The sequence below is a fragment of the Alligator sinensis genome, unplaced genomic scaffold (assembly GCF_000455745.1).
Source record: "Alligator sinensis unplaced genomic scaffold, ASM45574v1 scaffold1094_1, whole genome shotgun sequence".
In the NCBI taxonomy this organism is placed as follows: Eukaryota; Metazoa; Chordata; order Crocodylia; family Alligatoridae; genus Alligator; species Alligator sinensis.
In genome coordinates, this window is record NW_005842562.1 from 865000 (window position 1) to 883244 (window position 18245).

The 18245-nt window shown below is 38.4% G+C and overlaps 1 protein-coding gene across 4 annotated transcripts in view; it reads left to right on the top strand.

The window, feature by feature from the left end:
- RGS12 (regulator of G protein signaling 12) overlaps positions 1-18245 on the top strand; it is a 159250-nt gene that overhangs the window by 122081 nt on the left and 18924 nt on the right. For 2 of the 4 annotated variants that reach the window (XM_025214059.1, XM_025214062.1), the window contains 6 exons: positions 1168-1241; positions 7199-7325; positions 8249-8345; positions 9900-9979; positions 10863-11016; positions 14109-14717. In XM_025214059.1, the coding sequence (XP_025069844.1) occupies positions 1168-1241; positions 7199-7325; positions 8249-8345; positions 9900-9979; positions 10863-11016; positions 14109-14717 (1141 nt within the window). Of the gene's footprint in view, positions 1-1167; positions 1242-7198; positions 7326-8248; positions 8346-9899; positions 9980-10794; positions 10830-10862; positions 11017-14108; positions 14718-15799; positions 16720-18245 lie in introns of those variants that run through there. The other 2 variants (XM_025214060.1, XM_025214061.1) reach the window with 2 other exon arrangements.

Sequence of the window (18245 nt, forward strand, 5' to 3'; positions counted from 1 at the left end):
GGGTGGGGTTGGGTGGGGGTGCTCAGGGGTGGTGTGGGGGGAGCTGGAGCTGGGTGGGCATCCCCCCTGCCCCATATTTACTGGCACGGAGCCTGGGTCCATCTTCCTGTGGTGGTGAGCAGGGACCACCCAAGTCTGTGAATCAATTCGGAGGCTTCCAATTGGATTCAGACCTTTTAATGGGTCTCCCAATTTCATTTGGATTCAGAGATTCGGCCCCCGAATTGGGCTGAATCTCCTCCGAATCGAAATGGCTACTGAAGCTTCGCACAGCCCTTATTAAGAGGTAAGTTGATTTTGATAGCAGATGGCACTCTAGTATACCAGAAGACAACAGAATGAGATCCATGAATGGAAAATGCAGCTAGACAAATTCTAAGGTAGAAGGCACACACTTTTAACATTAAGGGTAAGTACTGCTGGAACAGTTTGCATAGACGGGATGAATATCTTTCTAAAAAAGGTGCTGTAGCTCAAGAGAAGTTATGGACTTGGTACAGACTCTGTTATCTCATGTTAAGGTGGAAGTGACACCATGATGGCCCTAACATAATAATTTACATTACATTGGCCATCTCTTTATGTGATGCTACGTCGCCATAGCGACAAGCTACAGCAATGTAGTGTTGGCAGGCACGAACCCTGGTGCCAATGCTACTGTGCAGTAGGGTCAGAAACAACCTGTGCGCCACTGGGACTGTGCAGTAATGACACAGTAACAGCTAAAACAAGTATTGAATGAGTAGACATGCCCATTGTGTCTATTCTTTTAAATCTTTCAAATTTCTCAGCCACCATTATCTTGTCATTTCAAACCTCTCGTTCTGTTTGCGCAGATATAAGAGTGGGGGCCTCATGTGAGGCGTGTGCTGAGAGGCCTGTTGACTTCAGTGGAAGTTAGAAGATGCACCTCACCAAACTGAACTATACCTTTTTTGGAACAACCAAGGGAAAAAGGAAATTAAATATATTTTCTATAAATGTATACAACAGTAGTACACAGAGCATAATTATGAATCTTTTTGTCTGTCCTGGCTAATTTGAAAGCTGCTTTTTTGTTGTGCACAGCTGTACTTTCTATTACATATTATTGAATAATATATAACAAGAAGTTTTTTCTAATTCAATGTATTTTCTGTTCTTTTATTCCTTTCATGTGCTCTATAGCCACTGGTATTGCACCAAGACAGTAGCATCCTGGATTCTCGGGATCTGCGTTTGGAAAAGCGTACTTTATTTCGGTAAGAAAAAAAATTATCACTTTTTTTGTGGGTTTTCAATTTCAGCTAATATATATAGGCTAAGATATGACATGAGTTAATTCATGTAAGACAACAGAAGATAGTGTACTGCAGAACAGAATTTGGCCTGTAATACTTGTGAAACTAGCCACCTAAAACTTATGGAAACAAATTGCATTTTGGAAAGTGAGATACTTTAACTGAACATTAAAAAAGTGCATCTTTGGTGCTCTGTTACCTGTAAGGTGGTCTTTAGTTGTGTATAACACCGAGGTTATAAATGAATCCAGTACCCTTCTAAAAATCTGGGGAAGTTTTTTGTCCTTTGCATAACAAATACAGTACATGGTTTTCCACAAAAATGAGAGGAATAGTACTAAAAGTTTGATGTAAAACCTGTAAAGCTGTCAAAAAATCTGGATGTACAGTGATACTTAAACAAAATACATGATTCTTCAAACCTATTGAGCACCCAAAGTTCCCATTAAAATCCTTCCTCTTGTACTTTCCAACCCTGTTGACATGTTCATGCTTCCCCTACTACTTTAGAAAAAAGAAGCCCTTTAAAATTTGATCTTCTGACCCCTACACAGACCCTTCTTCAAGATACACAGTCACTTTCAATTAATGATGGTCAGTGCTGAAAATTCCCTCACTGTTTGGCAACTTATTTCAAGATTGGTAACCCTTTGGCTAGTATGTGTATAATATATACGTGACCAATCCTGCAAATCCTTGATCAAGTTAGAAATCCTAATTGTGCAGTTTCACTATAGAATCATAGAAAATTAGGGTGGGAAGGAATCTCAGTAGATTATCTAGTCCAACCCCCTGCTCAAAGCAGTACCATCCCCAACTAGATCATCCCAGCCAAGGTTTTGTCTAGCCAGGTCTTAAAAACTTCCAAGAATGAAGCTTTCACCACCTCTCTGGGTAACCTGTTCCAGTGTTTTACTACCCTCCTAATAAGAAGTTTCTTCTTAATGTCCAACCTAAACTTCCCTTGCTGCAACTTGAGACCATTTCAAATTCCTCTTTTAATCTACAAGGCTTTTGATGTGTTGAAGTTTGGCTGTTGAAGCCCTGACTCAGGAGATCACTTGAATATATGCTTAGAGTTTTAAGCATATATGTAAGCTCCCCTCCTAAAATGGGAATATTTTCCTGAGTTACTTTTTCTGCATAGGTTATTAACACAGTAACTGAGTGGAACAATATGAAGGTCTAGTAAGGAGACAAAGGGTTTATTAAAACAGGGCTATCCAACATTTTGATGGCAGGAGGGGAAGCTAGGGTATGTACCTCATAGGACACCATACCTGTAGCTAGCCTGCCACTTGTGCAGCCCCAGCAGCCCAGCTTTCCCCCACTGCATAGACAGTGCAAGCAGAGAAGACACACTCTTCCTCACTGCTCCTTTCTGGGCTGCCCAGATTTTCTCCTGCTGCACTTGTAGCACTTTTCTGCCACCCAGCTCAACCCACCCTGCCTCCAGGAGAGGAGGCAGGAAGTAGAAGCTGGAGGAGGGAGAGGGAGCCTGGACACTTCAGCCATATAAGCTGTTGGAGTAGTGGGGGCTGCAGGAGCTGGACAGGAGCCTGTGGGCCACATGCTTGGGGGCCATAGGCAGCCCACAAGCCACCAGGTGAACAGTCCTGCATTAAAACATGTACTACTCGTGTAGAGCCCCTCTAAACATTCAGGTAAAGGTGTGATAGGATAGCATGTCCTGTCATGCCACACATGCATGCCAGGAGGCACGACTGTGGGATCCAGCATTAGATCCTATCAAGCCTTATTGCCAGTATAGGGGAAGCTGGGGATTGCTCTCCCTGCACTGGTAAGTAAAAAGTTCTTGCAGCTGCGAATCCCACAGCTGCAGGACTCTCAGTACTGACAGCTGTGGGGCCACTTCTGCCAGGACAGAGAAGGCAGCCATGGGATTCTTGGTTCCAGCATCTGTGGGGTTGCCACTGCCAGGACAGAGTCCACCTGCAGGCCCCCCCAGGGCTGTCCCTGGCGGGGGGAGGGGGGGGGGAAAGTGAATCAGGGCGGCTGCCCTGTGTTTTGAGGCGCCCTGTGGAGCTGGGCAGGGTGGCGGCTCCGCGTCCAGCCACTTGCTACCCCTCCTCCCCCCACCGCAGCTTCTTCAGGTCCAGGGCTCATGGGATTAGAGTGGGGGCGGGGCCCCACATGGGCTGATTTGCCCCAGGCCCTGCACCCTGCTCGGGTCCGCTCTGGGCCCCCCAACCAGTAAAATCCTTCCCCTCGTACAATACCTGTAACATGTAGAGGGGGCTGTAGTTTAGTCATCTCACTGGTAATGGTGGCTAAACATATCTGTGAAAAACATAGTCTTTTATTATTTAAATGGTTGTAATGGATATAAATACATGTATAGGAGTTTCAAAAGGATAGCAAATATAGCAAAATCACTCCAAAATTAACACTGCTTCATCCACTGTTAAAGTTGGAGTGACTTTTGCTGTATTTGTATAGTACCCACATAACAGTCAGAACATAAAAGCTACTACACTATTGAAACATTCCCTTTTTGAAATAAATCCAGATGTGTGTGTGTCCGTAACCAATTAGATCCTATTGTAATCATGTTCTGGACTGATTTCAGTTGGAAAAGTCATACTAAGGTAGCTCTTTATTTAAGTATAAGTTTATAGCACTGAGCCTGAAATAATTCACTTGTATTGATATAGCTAGAGAGAGAACCTTATACTGTATCTTAAAAATCTTAATTTTGTTCATCATTATCTCTTTGATAATATACATGTCATATAATAGTGTAATTCAGTTTTTGATCAGGGTGCCTTATAACACTAATCAGAACAAATAATCAAAATATGTTTTAAGAAAAATGTTCAAAATAACTTTCAGAACAAATTAATCTGCTTTTAAATGTATTTCCTAAAATGAAAGAATAGCTTTATTCAGTAAAAAAAAATGGTGCTTTTTATTAATCTAAAAGGAAATTAAATTAAAGTAGACTTTCTGCAAAGATAAGTATCTTCTGTTCATCACTACCACAGTTTCTATTTTCCCGTTTTGTGCAGGACCAGACTGCTATCTTTTAGTATTAAATAGTTGCATTTAAATTTAATTGGTATAGAATATATAACAAAATATAGTCTTTATTTCTACTTAGAAAATATGCTGGGAAAAAGCTGACATTGCATTCAAGTATAATAAAGATATATATATTTTCAACCTATCTATCTTTACCACTCTATAGGGATTTTGGTTGTAGTTTCATTTTTGGGAGCCCTCAAACTAAACATGCAGTATCATAAAGTGGCCATACATGACTATAATGCTCACTGCTTTTTAAGAGCTGCAACTTCATAGTGTTGAGAGCCCCCACATTATGTACAGTAGATAAACAATATTGGCAGTAATCAAAGAAATGTAATAAAATTGCAAATGGGAAAGAGATGGAAATTCCATGGAACATATTAAGCCAATTCTCTCCATGCCAGTTTTTCCATCCTTACAAGAATAGTTAACCTATTCTTGTCTTTTGCCATGCCTTGACCAGATTAACTAAGCAAATTATCTAATGGTATTTCACTCTTGGGCCACATTTTCAAGTGAGAAATGCATACATTGCCAAACTGACCTTATGACACTCAGTGTCTTTATTTCACATTCTTCTTCTTTTTGCCTACCTGTTAGCTTTCCTTTTACAGGATTATTTTCTACAGGTTATGAATAAAATGTGACTTGGTTAATTTTCAGATTGAGATTCTGAGTATTTTTTTTGTGGGTTTGTTCAGTTTCCAAATTAATTGAACTCTAAATATGGCTGTACCATATGCTACTACTGTTTAGCTAAAACAAAAATTTGTTATGTTTTCAGAGACTGTTTAATTCACATCAAAATTATTCAGTATTGCTTTCTGGGGATGTACGTTACGTTAAAAAGCACTCATGTCGAATGTTTCACAGCACAGCTGATTATTTGCAAATTACATTTTTCTGTGTGGCGGCTTCTGTGTCACTGGTTGATCTTTATGAAGCCATGTTCATAATGCTTCAGCATTACTTCTATTTACCAGCTGTTTTATTCTTAGAAAATGTGAAAGAAAGCTTTTAATAATAGTCTGTCCAGGTTCCATTTTTATTAGGCTGATATATTTTTTAAATATATCCATTTTTATATTGGTTAGTACTGAATTATTTTTAAAAGGAAGAAATATCTTTCAAAAAGTAAATGTGTGGTTTGTAATTTTAGAAAGGAAATAAAAGGTGAATCTTTTCATTCTCATTAAGGCCTTTTTTTTAATTCTCCATACTCAATGAAATTAATGTTTCAGCAAGGTACATGCGAGTAAACATGACATGATTAACCCCCCTGTGTCTTTCCGTGGTGATACAGAAATCCTTAGTATAGCCCTTCTCACTACCTTAAATAAATCCCTTGCAGATGTTTGAGAGAGAGCGCACACATTTTTTTCAAATTCCCTGTCCCCCTATGAAGCAGACGTAAGGATTTGGACTTTTAAAATGTTTTTATTTTGGGTTTTTTCTTCTGGTAAGTTCTATATATTCGACTCCTCTATAGAGTTTGGAAACTGAGATGAAAGGAGTAATTTCATCGGCTTGTAGTTATTGTTTCATCATCTCTGTAGGTAAGTAGCACTAGCAGTTGCATTCAGTTCGTATTTTCAAGATTATCTTCACAAGCATATAGAATACAAATGGAAAAATGAAAGTTTGGATTGAGGAACACCTTTTTTTTTTTTTTTTTTTTTTTTTGTAAGGGCTAGATTATTGGCCAGAGAATTATAAAGTACTTTGGGTGTTACTCCTATGCACAGCTTCTTTTTCACTAATCCAATTTTTAATTGCTGTCCCTTCAGTTTAACTATATTTTTAATCAAAGATTATGATTAACACTGAGCATGGTGTTCTAAATGTGGTTTTGCTAAAGCAATATAAATATATCATATATTCTAAAGGGATTATATGAATTCTTGATACCGGTTAACCCACCATTAGGTTTGTAAATGTTTGTTTATTGTTGCTGTTACATATGGGTACCTCATACCAAAGTTCCTGTTTCCACAAAAGAATGAACACAGATATAGTTCCACTGGAAATTGCAGTTTACCCATTTCAGTGTAATAAATTGGAACTTGCTTTAGATTGTGCTTCAAATCTTTTTTCCAGTGCCCAACTGAGCAGCTGGATTGGACGTGTTGGATCTAATTTTTCTCTTTTATATAAAGCTACAGAAGAAGATCTGAGACACTTTATCCCGCTACTACTATAGCATAATGGCCAGATGAGTCTCCATAGAAAAAGGAAAAGAAACATCTAAGTACTCTGGGAGGCACTACACAGCTGCATATGCCTTTATGCCACCCTCCATACAGTGAAACTGCAGTGGTTTCACTGGGTGCGTCTACATATGCACGTTACTGTGGAATTGACTAACTAACTCCATGGTAAAGCACTGCTGTCTATACATGTGCTAGTATTAGGGCATGGTAAATTAATCAGCTCTGCCATAAGACAGTGCTATCTTACGGTGGAGTAAATAAGTGCGACGAAACACACGTGTAGATGGTGACAGGCAGCCCATGTGACAGGCAGCCCTCACACTTTAGAACTCTCATGGCCCAGCCAGCCCCTCTGCTGCCTGATGCAACCACCTGGAGCCCAGGACTGATCCCCTCTGGGCCTGCTGCCAGCCCAGGGATGTTCTACCCTGGCTCTAACTACTGCTGTCCCGGGCACATGTGTAGAAGCTGAGCCTGAGAGCAGCTGACTCCAGTTCGAACTGCTCCCGAGTTTATTACGCCTCTTTAATTTAATGTGTAGACGCACCCATTGTGTTCTAAGTGATCAGCACTTGACAAAGAGGGGGATGGGTTTTCAATTTTTTGTCCATTTGAATCATTTGATAGAGAATTCTTATTGCAACAATTGATGTGTTTCAGGCTGGATCTTGTTCCAATCAATAGATCGGTTGGTTTAAAGGCTAAACCTACAAAGCCAGTAACAGAAGTTCTACGGCCTGTGGTTGCAAAGTATGGCTTAAATCTTAATGAACTTGTGGCAAGACTAGTAAGTCATTTTTGATGCAATTAAAATCTGTAATCTTACTTGTCTGGGAAAGCATATATAGTATTCTCTTAAATTTGCTGTATTCTAATATTTATGCATAAAAATGTTTGTATAAAAATGTAACTGTATCGAGATAAAAATATTCTGTAATTATTACTTTCATTCTTTCTTTAGTAGTTGGATTTATTTTAGGTCTGATTTATCTTCTTCATCAGACCACAAAATTATCCCAGCTAATAGAGCCTGAGCAGAGCTGTTAGAACTGGCCTACTAGCCTGGGAGAAGCCTGGAAATCAGTTTTGCCCTTCATAGCTCACTGCTTTGCAGGTGGACAGATAACCTGGCTAATCCATATTGAAAAGAATAGTATCCTGATATTCTCATTGGAATCAAGTGTCAAGAGCTCTGGGAGTTATAAGTTCCATTCATAACTAGAACTGGCACTTCTGGGCTGTGTACCATCTTAGACTTCTCAGGTAGAGATTTAATACAAGTCTTCCACATGGCTGAAAACATACTGCAGTTGAGCTAGTTTCAAATTTTTCATTTCAACAAATTAGAGAATGAACAAATTGACTTCTAAAATATAAAATCTTTTCAGCCTTCTTTGATTTGCATAACCCATTTGAAAAAATGAGATTGCTAAACACAGCCACTGGCAGCCTTAGACTGCTTGTGTATGTTTGCAAAGTATTTTTTACTCTATTTTGGTCTGATCCTCCTTTACCTGCTTGTAGATAAATCAAAGTAATCATGCATATTTGGGTTGAACATTTTGGAAAGTGATAGCAAGAGGATTCTTTCAAGTATACTGAAATATAACGATTGTACCGCTCTGTTGTAAATGCCAGACTCGAAAGTTGCTCTGAAGGAGAGTTCTTTTCTTTTTCTCCTTTGTTGTACACAAACTGATCTGACTTTAGAATGGTGAGCAGGAGCCACTAGATCTTGGCCTGCCTATATCTAATCTGGATGGTCAGCGGGTGGTACTAGATGAAAAAGAGCCAACGAAGGGAAGAGGTAAGCAGTTCTGAATTTTTTCCCCTAATGTCTTAACTACTTGCATTAAGTCTTGTTTCACATTCATAGGGAAAAAATAATCGATCTAAGTGAGATAAATGCTGCTTGGATCAACGGTATGATATCTATGGGCATTTGTAGACTACATGGGAGTTTAATTTTCCCTAAATTGAAGCAGTGTTTTTTTTTAAAACACCACTTTAATTAAGGGCGAAGTAAACCCCCATGGCGTGTACACACCCAATCCTTACCTGCCTCTCCAGTGGCACAGATGAAAGCACTGGACAACTAAGATAGCACTTGCTAATACTGGAATGTGTGACCACTTCTGAAGGTAATGTCTGTATTTCCAATGTCCCGGCAATTCATGAGATCTATAGAGACTGGTAGAAAGGATATCAGTTGTGATTTCTCATCTTGAAGAAGAGAAGCTGAACTAAGATTCAGTTCATTTCAAATAGGTTACCGTGTAGCAGTTAGATTACTTTTCATCACAACTGACTTTTCAGATAACAACTAAAAATTATAGTTCTCATAGGCCATTACTAGCCATCTGTGTAGGTATAAAACCATTTTATTTTAAATATAAGTAGATTATGTTTTAAAGTAGTTTGGAACAGAGAATCTCATTGGGGGAAATTGATAAAATAGACAGGGAGGTTTGTTGGGGAAAAGTGAGATTTATTACTTGCTTTGGGATCTGATTAACTTGAATGATCAAAAAATGTACCTGAAATTGGCATACACACAGGGAGAATGAGCTACTTGTTTTATGCTGTCCTTGTACTTCGGGGCATTACATATGACTAAATGACCCAGTGCAGAGTGTATTCTACAGAAGTGAAGAATCAATGTAAGTACTCATATGTATATGAGTTCTCTCCTTGGATCGTAACATTGGTGGAGAGGCTTGTGTGTTCCAGTGACCGTCAGCTATGTCGTCTGGAGTCTTGTATTCCTGGTAGGGTCTCCCCTGGCGAACAGATCTGATGTGAGGCCCCAGGTCTAAACTCCTGAAGACCCCAAAGCAGAACAGGTGTACCTGCTGGTTCTCTGTGGCTGTGAAGGTGGATGAGGGCTCTAGTGGGATGGAGGTCTAAGGTTGTCTTGGTCATTCTGGCCACTCGGTTCAGGGCTTCCTCCTGTCAAGCACCAGCTTCCCCACGTTAAAAGATGTCACGGGCAGGCCTCTGCCAGGGATGTTAACATCCCTCCCCCCCACCCCCCCAGCAGACATCCTTATATCAAGGGATAGTTGATCTTTGTTGTGTGTGCCTCCTAACATATCTTAACCTTTATTTTTGTAATAAAGCTGGGAAAAAATTCATGATGGTTATGCTCTGAAGACACCAACACAATTAGGAAACTGTTTTCTTCCTGGATTTTAGCTGAAAAATGTCAGGAATATCAATCTAGCCTTTTCTTATTTTCCTAGAACAACTCCTCCTTGGGGTCTTATAGTGAAGAAATTATTTTGTGTCAGTGAAATTTTAAATGTGAGTGGTTAAGTGAATTTTACCAGTTTCATAATGATAGACATGTTTTTATGTTTAGTATTCACAGATAAACAAAAGGTCTCACCAGTTAAACAAAGTACAGCTATAACATCTGCTTCAAGAAGTCAAGCATCTACAGTAAGTTTTCTAAAATTATTTCTGTCTCATTAGCTTGTCTGTACTTCTGGCATTCTAAAGTGGAAGCTGCAGATATCCCTGCTCAAAACTAAGTCAGAGATGCACTACATGATCACTATAGAGTAATTTTGGATTTTAATCTGCAGTAAATTTACCCTACACTAAGAAGTAGGCACGCAACTGGCTCTCCAGAGCACCTGGCCACTGGATAACAAAGGAGCCAATCTGTATTCAGCAAATGACAAATCTAGAATGAAATTCATAGTGATAGCATGCACATTATACATATACTGGTGCAACTTTCTCTGGTGTAAAGGTACTTCTGCCTTTTTCACAAGTTTACTTTACATTGGAGAAGAGCATTTTCTCCAAAATAAATTTTGTGACTTGGAGTACTCCAGAGTTAAGTGTATTATGTCCACAATGTTAATTAGCCAGATTGACACCAGTTATAAAACATCCAATCCCTTCCTTCCCAGCAGCCTTTTTCTGTAAGAGCTTTTCCTGCTTCTTTGCCATGTACTGAATGGTAGTGAGTGTCCTCCTAGCCTATGTTCTTTGCTTACTGTCAGTTGAATGGGTTATCTTTGTTAAGCATACTAACCAAAGCTCCAAGGAAAAAAACTTGAGTACACTACTCTAACAAAACTTCTGTGATGCTAGCAATATTCTCTTTGTATATGGACTTCCTTGGGGTGGAGGGAAGTATGTGCTAACTCATTTTGCCATAATTAAATTATGATTAAATTAAAATATTTGTTATGTTTTTTTAACCAGAGAAATCTGTTTATGAAATTTCCTTTTTATTCACTTAGAGTATATTACACACACATTGCGGTATGTCCTGAATGTAAGTAGTACTTTAACTTTCCTTCTAATACAGGGAGAGGGAAGAACGCTAGGAAAGTCTAATTCTATTAAAATGAAAGGCGAAAATGGAAAAAATGCTAGGGATGCCCGGCTATCAAAGAGAGAAGAATCTATTGCAAAGATTGGGAAAAAAAAATATCAGAAAATTAATTTGGATGAAGCAGAGGGTATGTCACCTTTTTAAGTATACATAATAATTTTACTATTCAACAAAAAATGAAAATTCTATTTTAGAGATGTAGAAAATGAAAGGACTATGCTTCTGTCACCGTACGATGAAAATCACAGGCATGTTCCTCATATCATTGTTGATGTTAACTTACAATTGATTACTTTAAAAAGTCTACGATGTGAAATTTTCAAAAGTGCTCAAGAGCCAAAATGTAAAGAGATTTTGGTACCTATATCTGAAAGTGGTGCCTAGTGGAGTTTTCAAAGGTGCTGAGTTCCCCAAGTGCCAGTGAAGCCAGTGGGAGATTGATGTCTTACCCAACTGCCAGTGAAGCCAGTGGGAGATTGATGTCTAAGTACTTTTGAAAATACCATTCAGTATCTATATCCATTTTTAGGAATCAGTCTTTTAAAGCAGGGCTGTCCAATTGGTGGCCTCTGGACCGCATGTAGCTTGTGAGGCATTAACATGCACCTTTTGGGCTCCTGCCCAGCTGCCACTCTACCCATTGTCCTTGCAGCAGTGGCCAAGATCTCCAGGCTCCCTCTCTGTCCTCAAGCTTCTTGTTCCTGACCCTGTTGCTGGGGCCGGAGTGGTGCATTGGGAGAGGGCCAGGCTTCCAGTGCTCTGTGCGTGGTGGGAGAGGGCTGCATGAGCTGCGTGCTTGGAAAAAGGAGCCAGGCTGCCCATGCTGCATGCTGCTTATGGACTGCCTGCACAATGTGTGCCAGAGGGAGTGGGCGGGTGTGCTATGTGTGGCTGCTGGGAGCTGGACTGCCCCTGGAGGGGCGAGCATCTGGGTTGTACACAGCAAGGGGGAGCAACTGGGCCGCACAAGGTAGTGGGGGAGCTGAGCTGTACATTTGGCAGAGAGGCTTGATGGGGTGGCCCCAGGGTGTGTCCAGTGCTGTGTGCAGCCCTTGGCTGCCCAGAAGTTAGAAAGCCCTGGTTTAAAGAATTTGGCCCTAGCCCCTTTTAAAAATGACTTGGGTACTTAAGAGCCTCTCTCTTATTACAAGTTATTTGTAAGTCACTGAGGGTAAATGCTCATGAAAATTCTCACCATCATATCTATGATATCCAAATTACTAGAAGTTTTAAAAGATGGTTATGTTTGTGTGGGGTAATGTGGTGAGCAAGAACAAAGGAAGAGGACTTTTCATTCAGCAAGTGTTCTGAAAAGGTAGCTAGTAGTGGAAGAGAAAAAGCCGTGTCATAGCTGGTCAGCTGCATTTTCTGAGTTGACTTCCCTCATTGATGCCTTTGCAGTGCTAGTGACTTTCCTGGGATTACACTGATAACAGCAGAATTTTCCTTTTCAGTTATGTTTTCTAATAGGAAATATGTAAAGAAATATTAGTCAGGAGAGTGGGAGGAATAAAAAAAAAAATAATGGGAGCAATATTACCCCTGGGCTCAAGGATTATTTGAAAAAATGGCCTACCCTGCCATAAGGAATGTACTAGCTAGGATTTAGATTTAAACTTCACTGTTACTGCTATCAGAGATTCAGATATCAGATATTCAGATCAAGGTTATAAATAATTATACATGTGAATCACTATATACATAAATAAGTTTCTGCAGGTTCAGGTCTAATAAAATACTGCGACTGAAACCCTTGTTATGAATATCTGTTAGTTACCATGTATGTGTTGCTGCAAAATGTACTAATGGGGTTTTCCTATTATGTGCTGTTTTAGTAGCTTGTTTTAAATATTTTTTATAAGTATATTTCTCAATTATATTAATCTAATCTGTAAACCTCAGAAACTGAGGTTTTCACATTTCATTTTGAATTTTGTGCAATTTATCTAAATTTGGGAAAAGTTATTGAATGTTGTAGGTACATTTTGAATGAACTTTCTGGAAAAAAAATTTCTACAAGAAAAAGCATTTCAGAAATGTATATTTCAGTGCACCTACTGCCATTTGCAAAACTTGGGCATAAAGTATATTTTGGAGCTACAAAGTAGCTCTGGTTCAAAGCCTCTTACATTAACTTATGTTTTACAAACACATTACAAATTGTTTCTCACCATCTATTACTGTTATTTCATCCAAACTACCGGGAATATTGTTTGTAAGCTATAAGTAAAATAATAGGAATGTTAAATGACACAACCTTATATCATGCTGAGGAAATATAGCTCCTGAAAACTAAATTTTGTAGGTGTTTCCTGTTGATTTTAATTAGATAACCATTATGATCTGGCTTAAAACCTCCAAACTGATTTTGCTTGAGAAGCTCAAATGAGTTTAAATTTTCAGTTCTAGAAACACAAATTTAATAGATCCTGGGACATGATTTATTGTGTAGATTTGCAGACTCCAGTTAAACATTAGTACCAGCAAGTTAATTTATTGCTGTGCCATTTCTTTTTTGTGAGTGGTATCACTCTTGTTTTAGGGACTAAATTTTGTTGTTGCCAAATGTAGCTTTCCAGGATAAAGTAATAAACTATCCTAAATGTGTATCATTTACAGATGCAGAGTTACTAAAACATGAAACAACATAATACTAACCTTGTCACTTAAAATTGTACTACCAACTAGATTCAGAAACCTGCTAAATCTTGATCTGACCGACTGCTAATAAAATGGAGGAAACCTTATCTAATAAAGGGTTGTCTACATTTTGAACCAATAAGCTTTCAGAGGAAATGGCTATTTTTGAGTTGAGGTATGCAAAGAAACATCTAGAATATACAAATATGCATCCGAGTACTGTAAAGGCCCAAATGTCGGTAAAACAGAACCTTGTTTTGTATTAAGAATGAAAGGCAGGTATAAAGATTCATTTTAATGTATAAAATAAAATAAAAAGTTCAGGGTTTACAGTAAATTGCAGCTGTTCTAAACTGCAAAACTGCTTTTACAATAGGAATCCTGATGGTCCTAATTATAGTACTGCTAGTAAGCATTGATGTAATTGAAAAAGTTCCTAATTAACATAGAATCTAATTTTAAAGCAGAATTCAAAGGAATTGAAGGTCTTATTGGAAACTAAATGTGATGATTGTTGACATTAGCAATAGCATTGCACTTTCTGACAAAATTTGTCAATTTGGGTTTTTTTCCCAATAGAGTTTTTTGATCTCATATCCAAAGCTCAGAGTAATAGAGCAGACGACCAACGTGGGCTGCTAAGAAAAGAAGACCTTGTTCTGCCAGATTTTCTTCGTTTACCCCTGGCTGGACCAGAGCCACCTTCTTCTACACCGATAGGCCCTAAAGGCCTTAACAGGAGAATTTCAAAATATGATGGCCAGGACAAATGTACAGGTGGAAAACTGGAGTCCATACAAAACTATAATGAAAATTCAATTAAAAAAATGGGTCATTCAGAAAATAAACATAAAACTGCTTTGGCAACAGTTAACAGTCAGAAGACTTACAGCGTTCCTTTTAGTGCCCCGTTGTCTCCAATTCCACATGTGCAGGAAAACAACAGTACAACAGTATGGAAAAGGCAGTCAAGAGAATTGCAGGCTGAAGGCATACAGATGATAGATGATGACAATGTAGCGGACTTGACTCTCGTGGCTGAAGGAGACATTAGCAGCCCCAACAGCACTTTATTGCCACCACCAACACCACCGACAGACATCAGTAATCTCACGGAAGCCAACTACCCACCCCCGACTCCGCTGGCAGGTAATCAGGAAAAACCTGGATATCAAAGATCCAATTCAGGTACTTCTAGATTTTAATAGCATTTTTCATGGAATATTACTTTACTTTCTCTTTGTTGTTCATCAATATTTGGCAACCATTAAAACAAAGACAAAAAGTCTCTGCACCTTAAATATTTATTTTAAATGAGAAGCTTCATGGCCTTATTCTGTGTGTTTAATGGTTACATTTCTGGTTGCCTTTAGAAGCATAATTTCATTTAGGCTGTGCACATAAGTGCTAAAAGCTTTCAACAGTATTTTCGTGTTAAACTCTAATGCACACATGAAAATCATACATATTACTCCTAACAATCTTACCTATCAAGCTGATCTTGTCTCTTAGAGCAGAGGTTTCCAACCTTTTTCTTTCTGAAGCCCCACCCCCCAGCATGCTATAAAAACTCCATGACCCACGTGTGCCCCACAGAGCTGCTGCCACTCCCTGTGCAAGAGAGGACCGCCCGGGCTCCCTGGCCTTGGGTGCAGTGGGCGTAGTTCCGCAGTGTGGCACCCTGGGGCCACACTCACCTGAGCAGCAGCAGTGTGGAGCCTCGTCTGCCTGACTGTGGCACTGCCCACAAGACAGAAACTCTGGGGCCACTCAAAGCAGGCCCACCCCTGCCCCACCCTCGGGACTCGCCTCAGTCCTGGGAGTCCAAAACAGCTCTTCCCCACACCAGGCAAGGCTGGGTTGGGTGGACCCCCTGAAACCTGCTCACAGGCCCCCAGGGGAGCATGGACCCCTGCTTGAGAACTGTTGTCTTGGAGCATGGAAAAATATAATACCTATATCTCAGCTGCCTAACAATGGTTCAGTCTATATTTTCAGAATAGTGAGTTGCAATAAAATTCAGTCATTAGTGTTTTTAGTATTACAGTGATTAGTTTCACATTTTCTTTCACCAGTTTTTTAAAATTGGAAAGTTTCAGTACTGTAGGAGGAACCATAATTATACTTTGAAAATTGTAGTACTGTTTATAATAACATTATCAACTGGATAACGTTTGAATCATTTTAACTTTTGTTTAATAAATTTAATACTTTTTGTCTAAAATTATAACCATTTATACCTTTCTTCCCACGACTCCATCACCCAAAAGTAGTTGATTGCATCTACCATATAGTTCCAAAGGATTTACATGTGGAATACGTTTTTTCTAGCAGGCAATTTTTAAGAAAAAGGAGGACATCAGAATGTAAGTTGCAGGGTTTAGCAATATCACAGAGCAATATTATCTCCATGATTGGAATATGGAATTTTCTTGTCAACATGGACTTTAACAATATTGCTATTACCAGGAACCAGAATTTGTAGCTTGTTGGCGTTGTGGAACTTACATTTTACAGTTGTACTGTACATTTAATGTAAAATATAAGAAAAGGTATCTATGTGCTACATTTATTTTTGATGTTTCATACAGTACATAGTGCCATGATTTGTATAATTCCTTCTTTGTGCTGTGACACTATAAATTTAATTATTTATCTTTTTACACAGAATATTTGATACTGTTTCCTATCTGTAAGGTCAATGATCTGTAAATATTTCTTTGATTGTTTCATGCTTACAAATGGCAATGTGAAGTATTTCATCCTGCTGCTGTATAAAAACAGAAGACCTATTAATAGTATTTGCAAAATGCTCTATAAATGCTACCATTTTACTTCCTGAAATTAAATTTAAATTTTAAATAGACCTGTAATCTAGTGCCTCCAACAAAGAACTTAAAAATTGTATTTCAGACTTGTTTATGTACATATGTATATACCTGTGTTGGGGGTCCATTTGATAATGTGACAAGTGTACAAGTTGGTTTTCAATCTGCATCTTTTTTTCAATGAGAACTGTTGTAAAAAAAATTGCACTTAAAAAACCCCTTAAATGCATGCCATACATTTCTGTATAATTACTGAACTGTACCTTTCACTTTTCCTACTTTCTGCTTTTACTCTATAGAAATCTTTATGTAGTTTTCACATGTATTTTGTATCTTTGTTCTTTCAGAATTAATAAATTCTAGACCTAGTTATGCAAGACTTGTTTTAAGCTTTGATTTTCTTCATAATTTGAAAAAATATTCTGTCTTTATAGAAACTTATAGGCCTAACTTAACAGACTGAATGCAATTAAAACCTAAATATGAAATTAACCTTAATATATTTAAATGTTATAGTATTGGTTCTTCTGTTTAACATAGTGGTATCAGTTCAGATCTATTAACATACACGTTAGTAGGAACGAACTAACAAAATTATGAAGAGAAACTTGACAGAAGAGAAGATCCACAACACTGATATGTACAGATCTGAGAACAGATTGGCCTGTAATATTTATACTGTGGTATGTCTGTTACAAATAATGTAAATTATAGTATGATTTGAAAATCAAAAGCTTTATATCTTTGAAATTGTTTACATTTTCTTCTGTCAAATCCACACTACATGTTGATTCTCCTAAACAAGTAACAAAAATGAACTCCCTGAATTCTTTTTTCTCTCTAGATTCATGGGCTAAACCTTGTATTTGGGTATTATTTTCTTATCCTTCAAGGGACAACAGTATTTCATTGGTCTTTATGGAATGAGTTGGTAGACTCACTTTGGTTTTAAGTGGAGCCACTAACTTAATGTCCTCTTCATCTGACACACTCATTTAAAGGCCAAAGATTGCATGAGTCCTGGAGACAACCTTTTCACTCCTAGAAACTGAGCTTCCACAACAAGGTTGCAAAACCTTGTGAAACAATAGCATAGGGATCCTTGAATTTCTTACACTTTAACCTTCTCTGTTTGAAGATTTTGTTTTACCAAACTGCCTTCATTTATAGGTATGGCTTTTCAGGAAAGAAAATAGAAGAATTTAATCCACTACAATTCCCCTTGTGAAGTCCATAAGACTTTTTGAGAACAGATCCATACATGTGATCATACTAGAGCTTTATTTTAGAAGTTTAATTTTCTATTCTGAGTACAGTTGATTAGGAGGTTCACCTTTGTCTCAGCCACCCTCTCTGTAATCAAATATGGTAATTTTACAAAATTAAAAGAATACTTAATTTTCCTTGATTTTACTGCAAACTAGAACTATCCTCCTTAAGGAACAATCATTTTAAATGTAATTCTTTTTTTTTTTTAACTGGCCTTTTACAAGAACTTGGAATATACAGGAGCACTTTTTTACTCTTTTTTTCCAAACATACTGCTCTGCTCAATAAAGGGTAACGTACAACACACAAGTCCAACAGCTTTAATTTGATTTTATACCAAAAGGTTTGTGTTGAACCCAGGCCTTTCAATGTTGATCTTTTCATGGAGACTGTAAGTAAAGGCACTTTTGCCAGGTGTATTTTTTGTAATAGGCAGTGCTGGATAACCGCTGTATTTTCTTGCATGCAACACACCCTAGAATAAGACACTCACTTTGCTTTGGGAAGACAGAATGAGGAAGAAAATTTTTTCCAGTTATGGCTGAATGTCGACTATAGGGGATTCTGCCTGCTGTGGCTGTGGCTGTGCAGGTTAACACTGTAACTCTGCCTCTAAAGG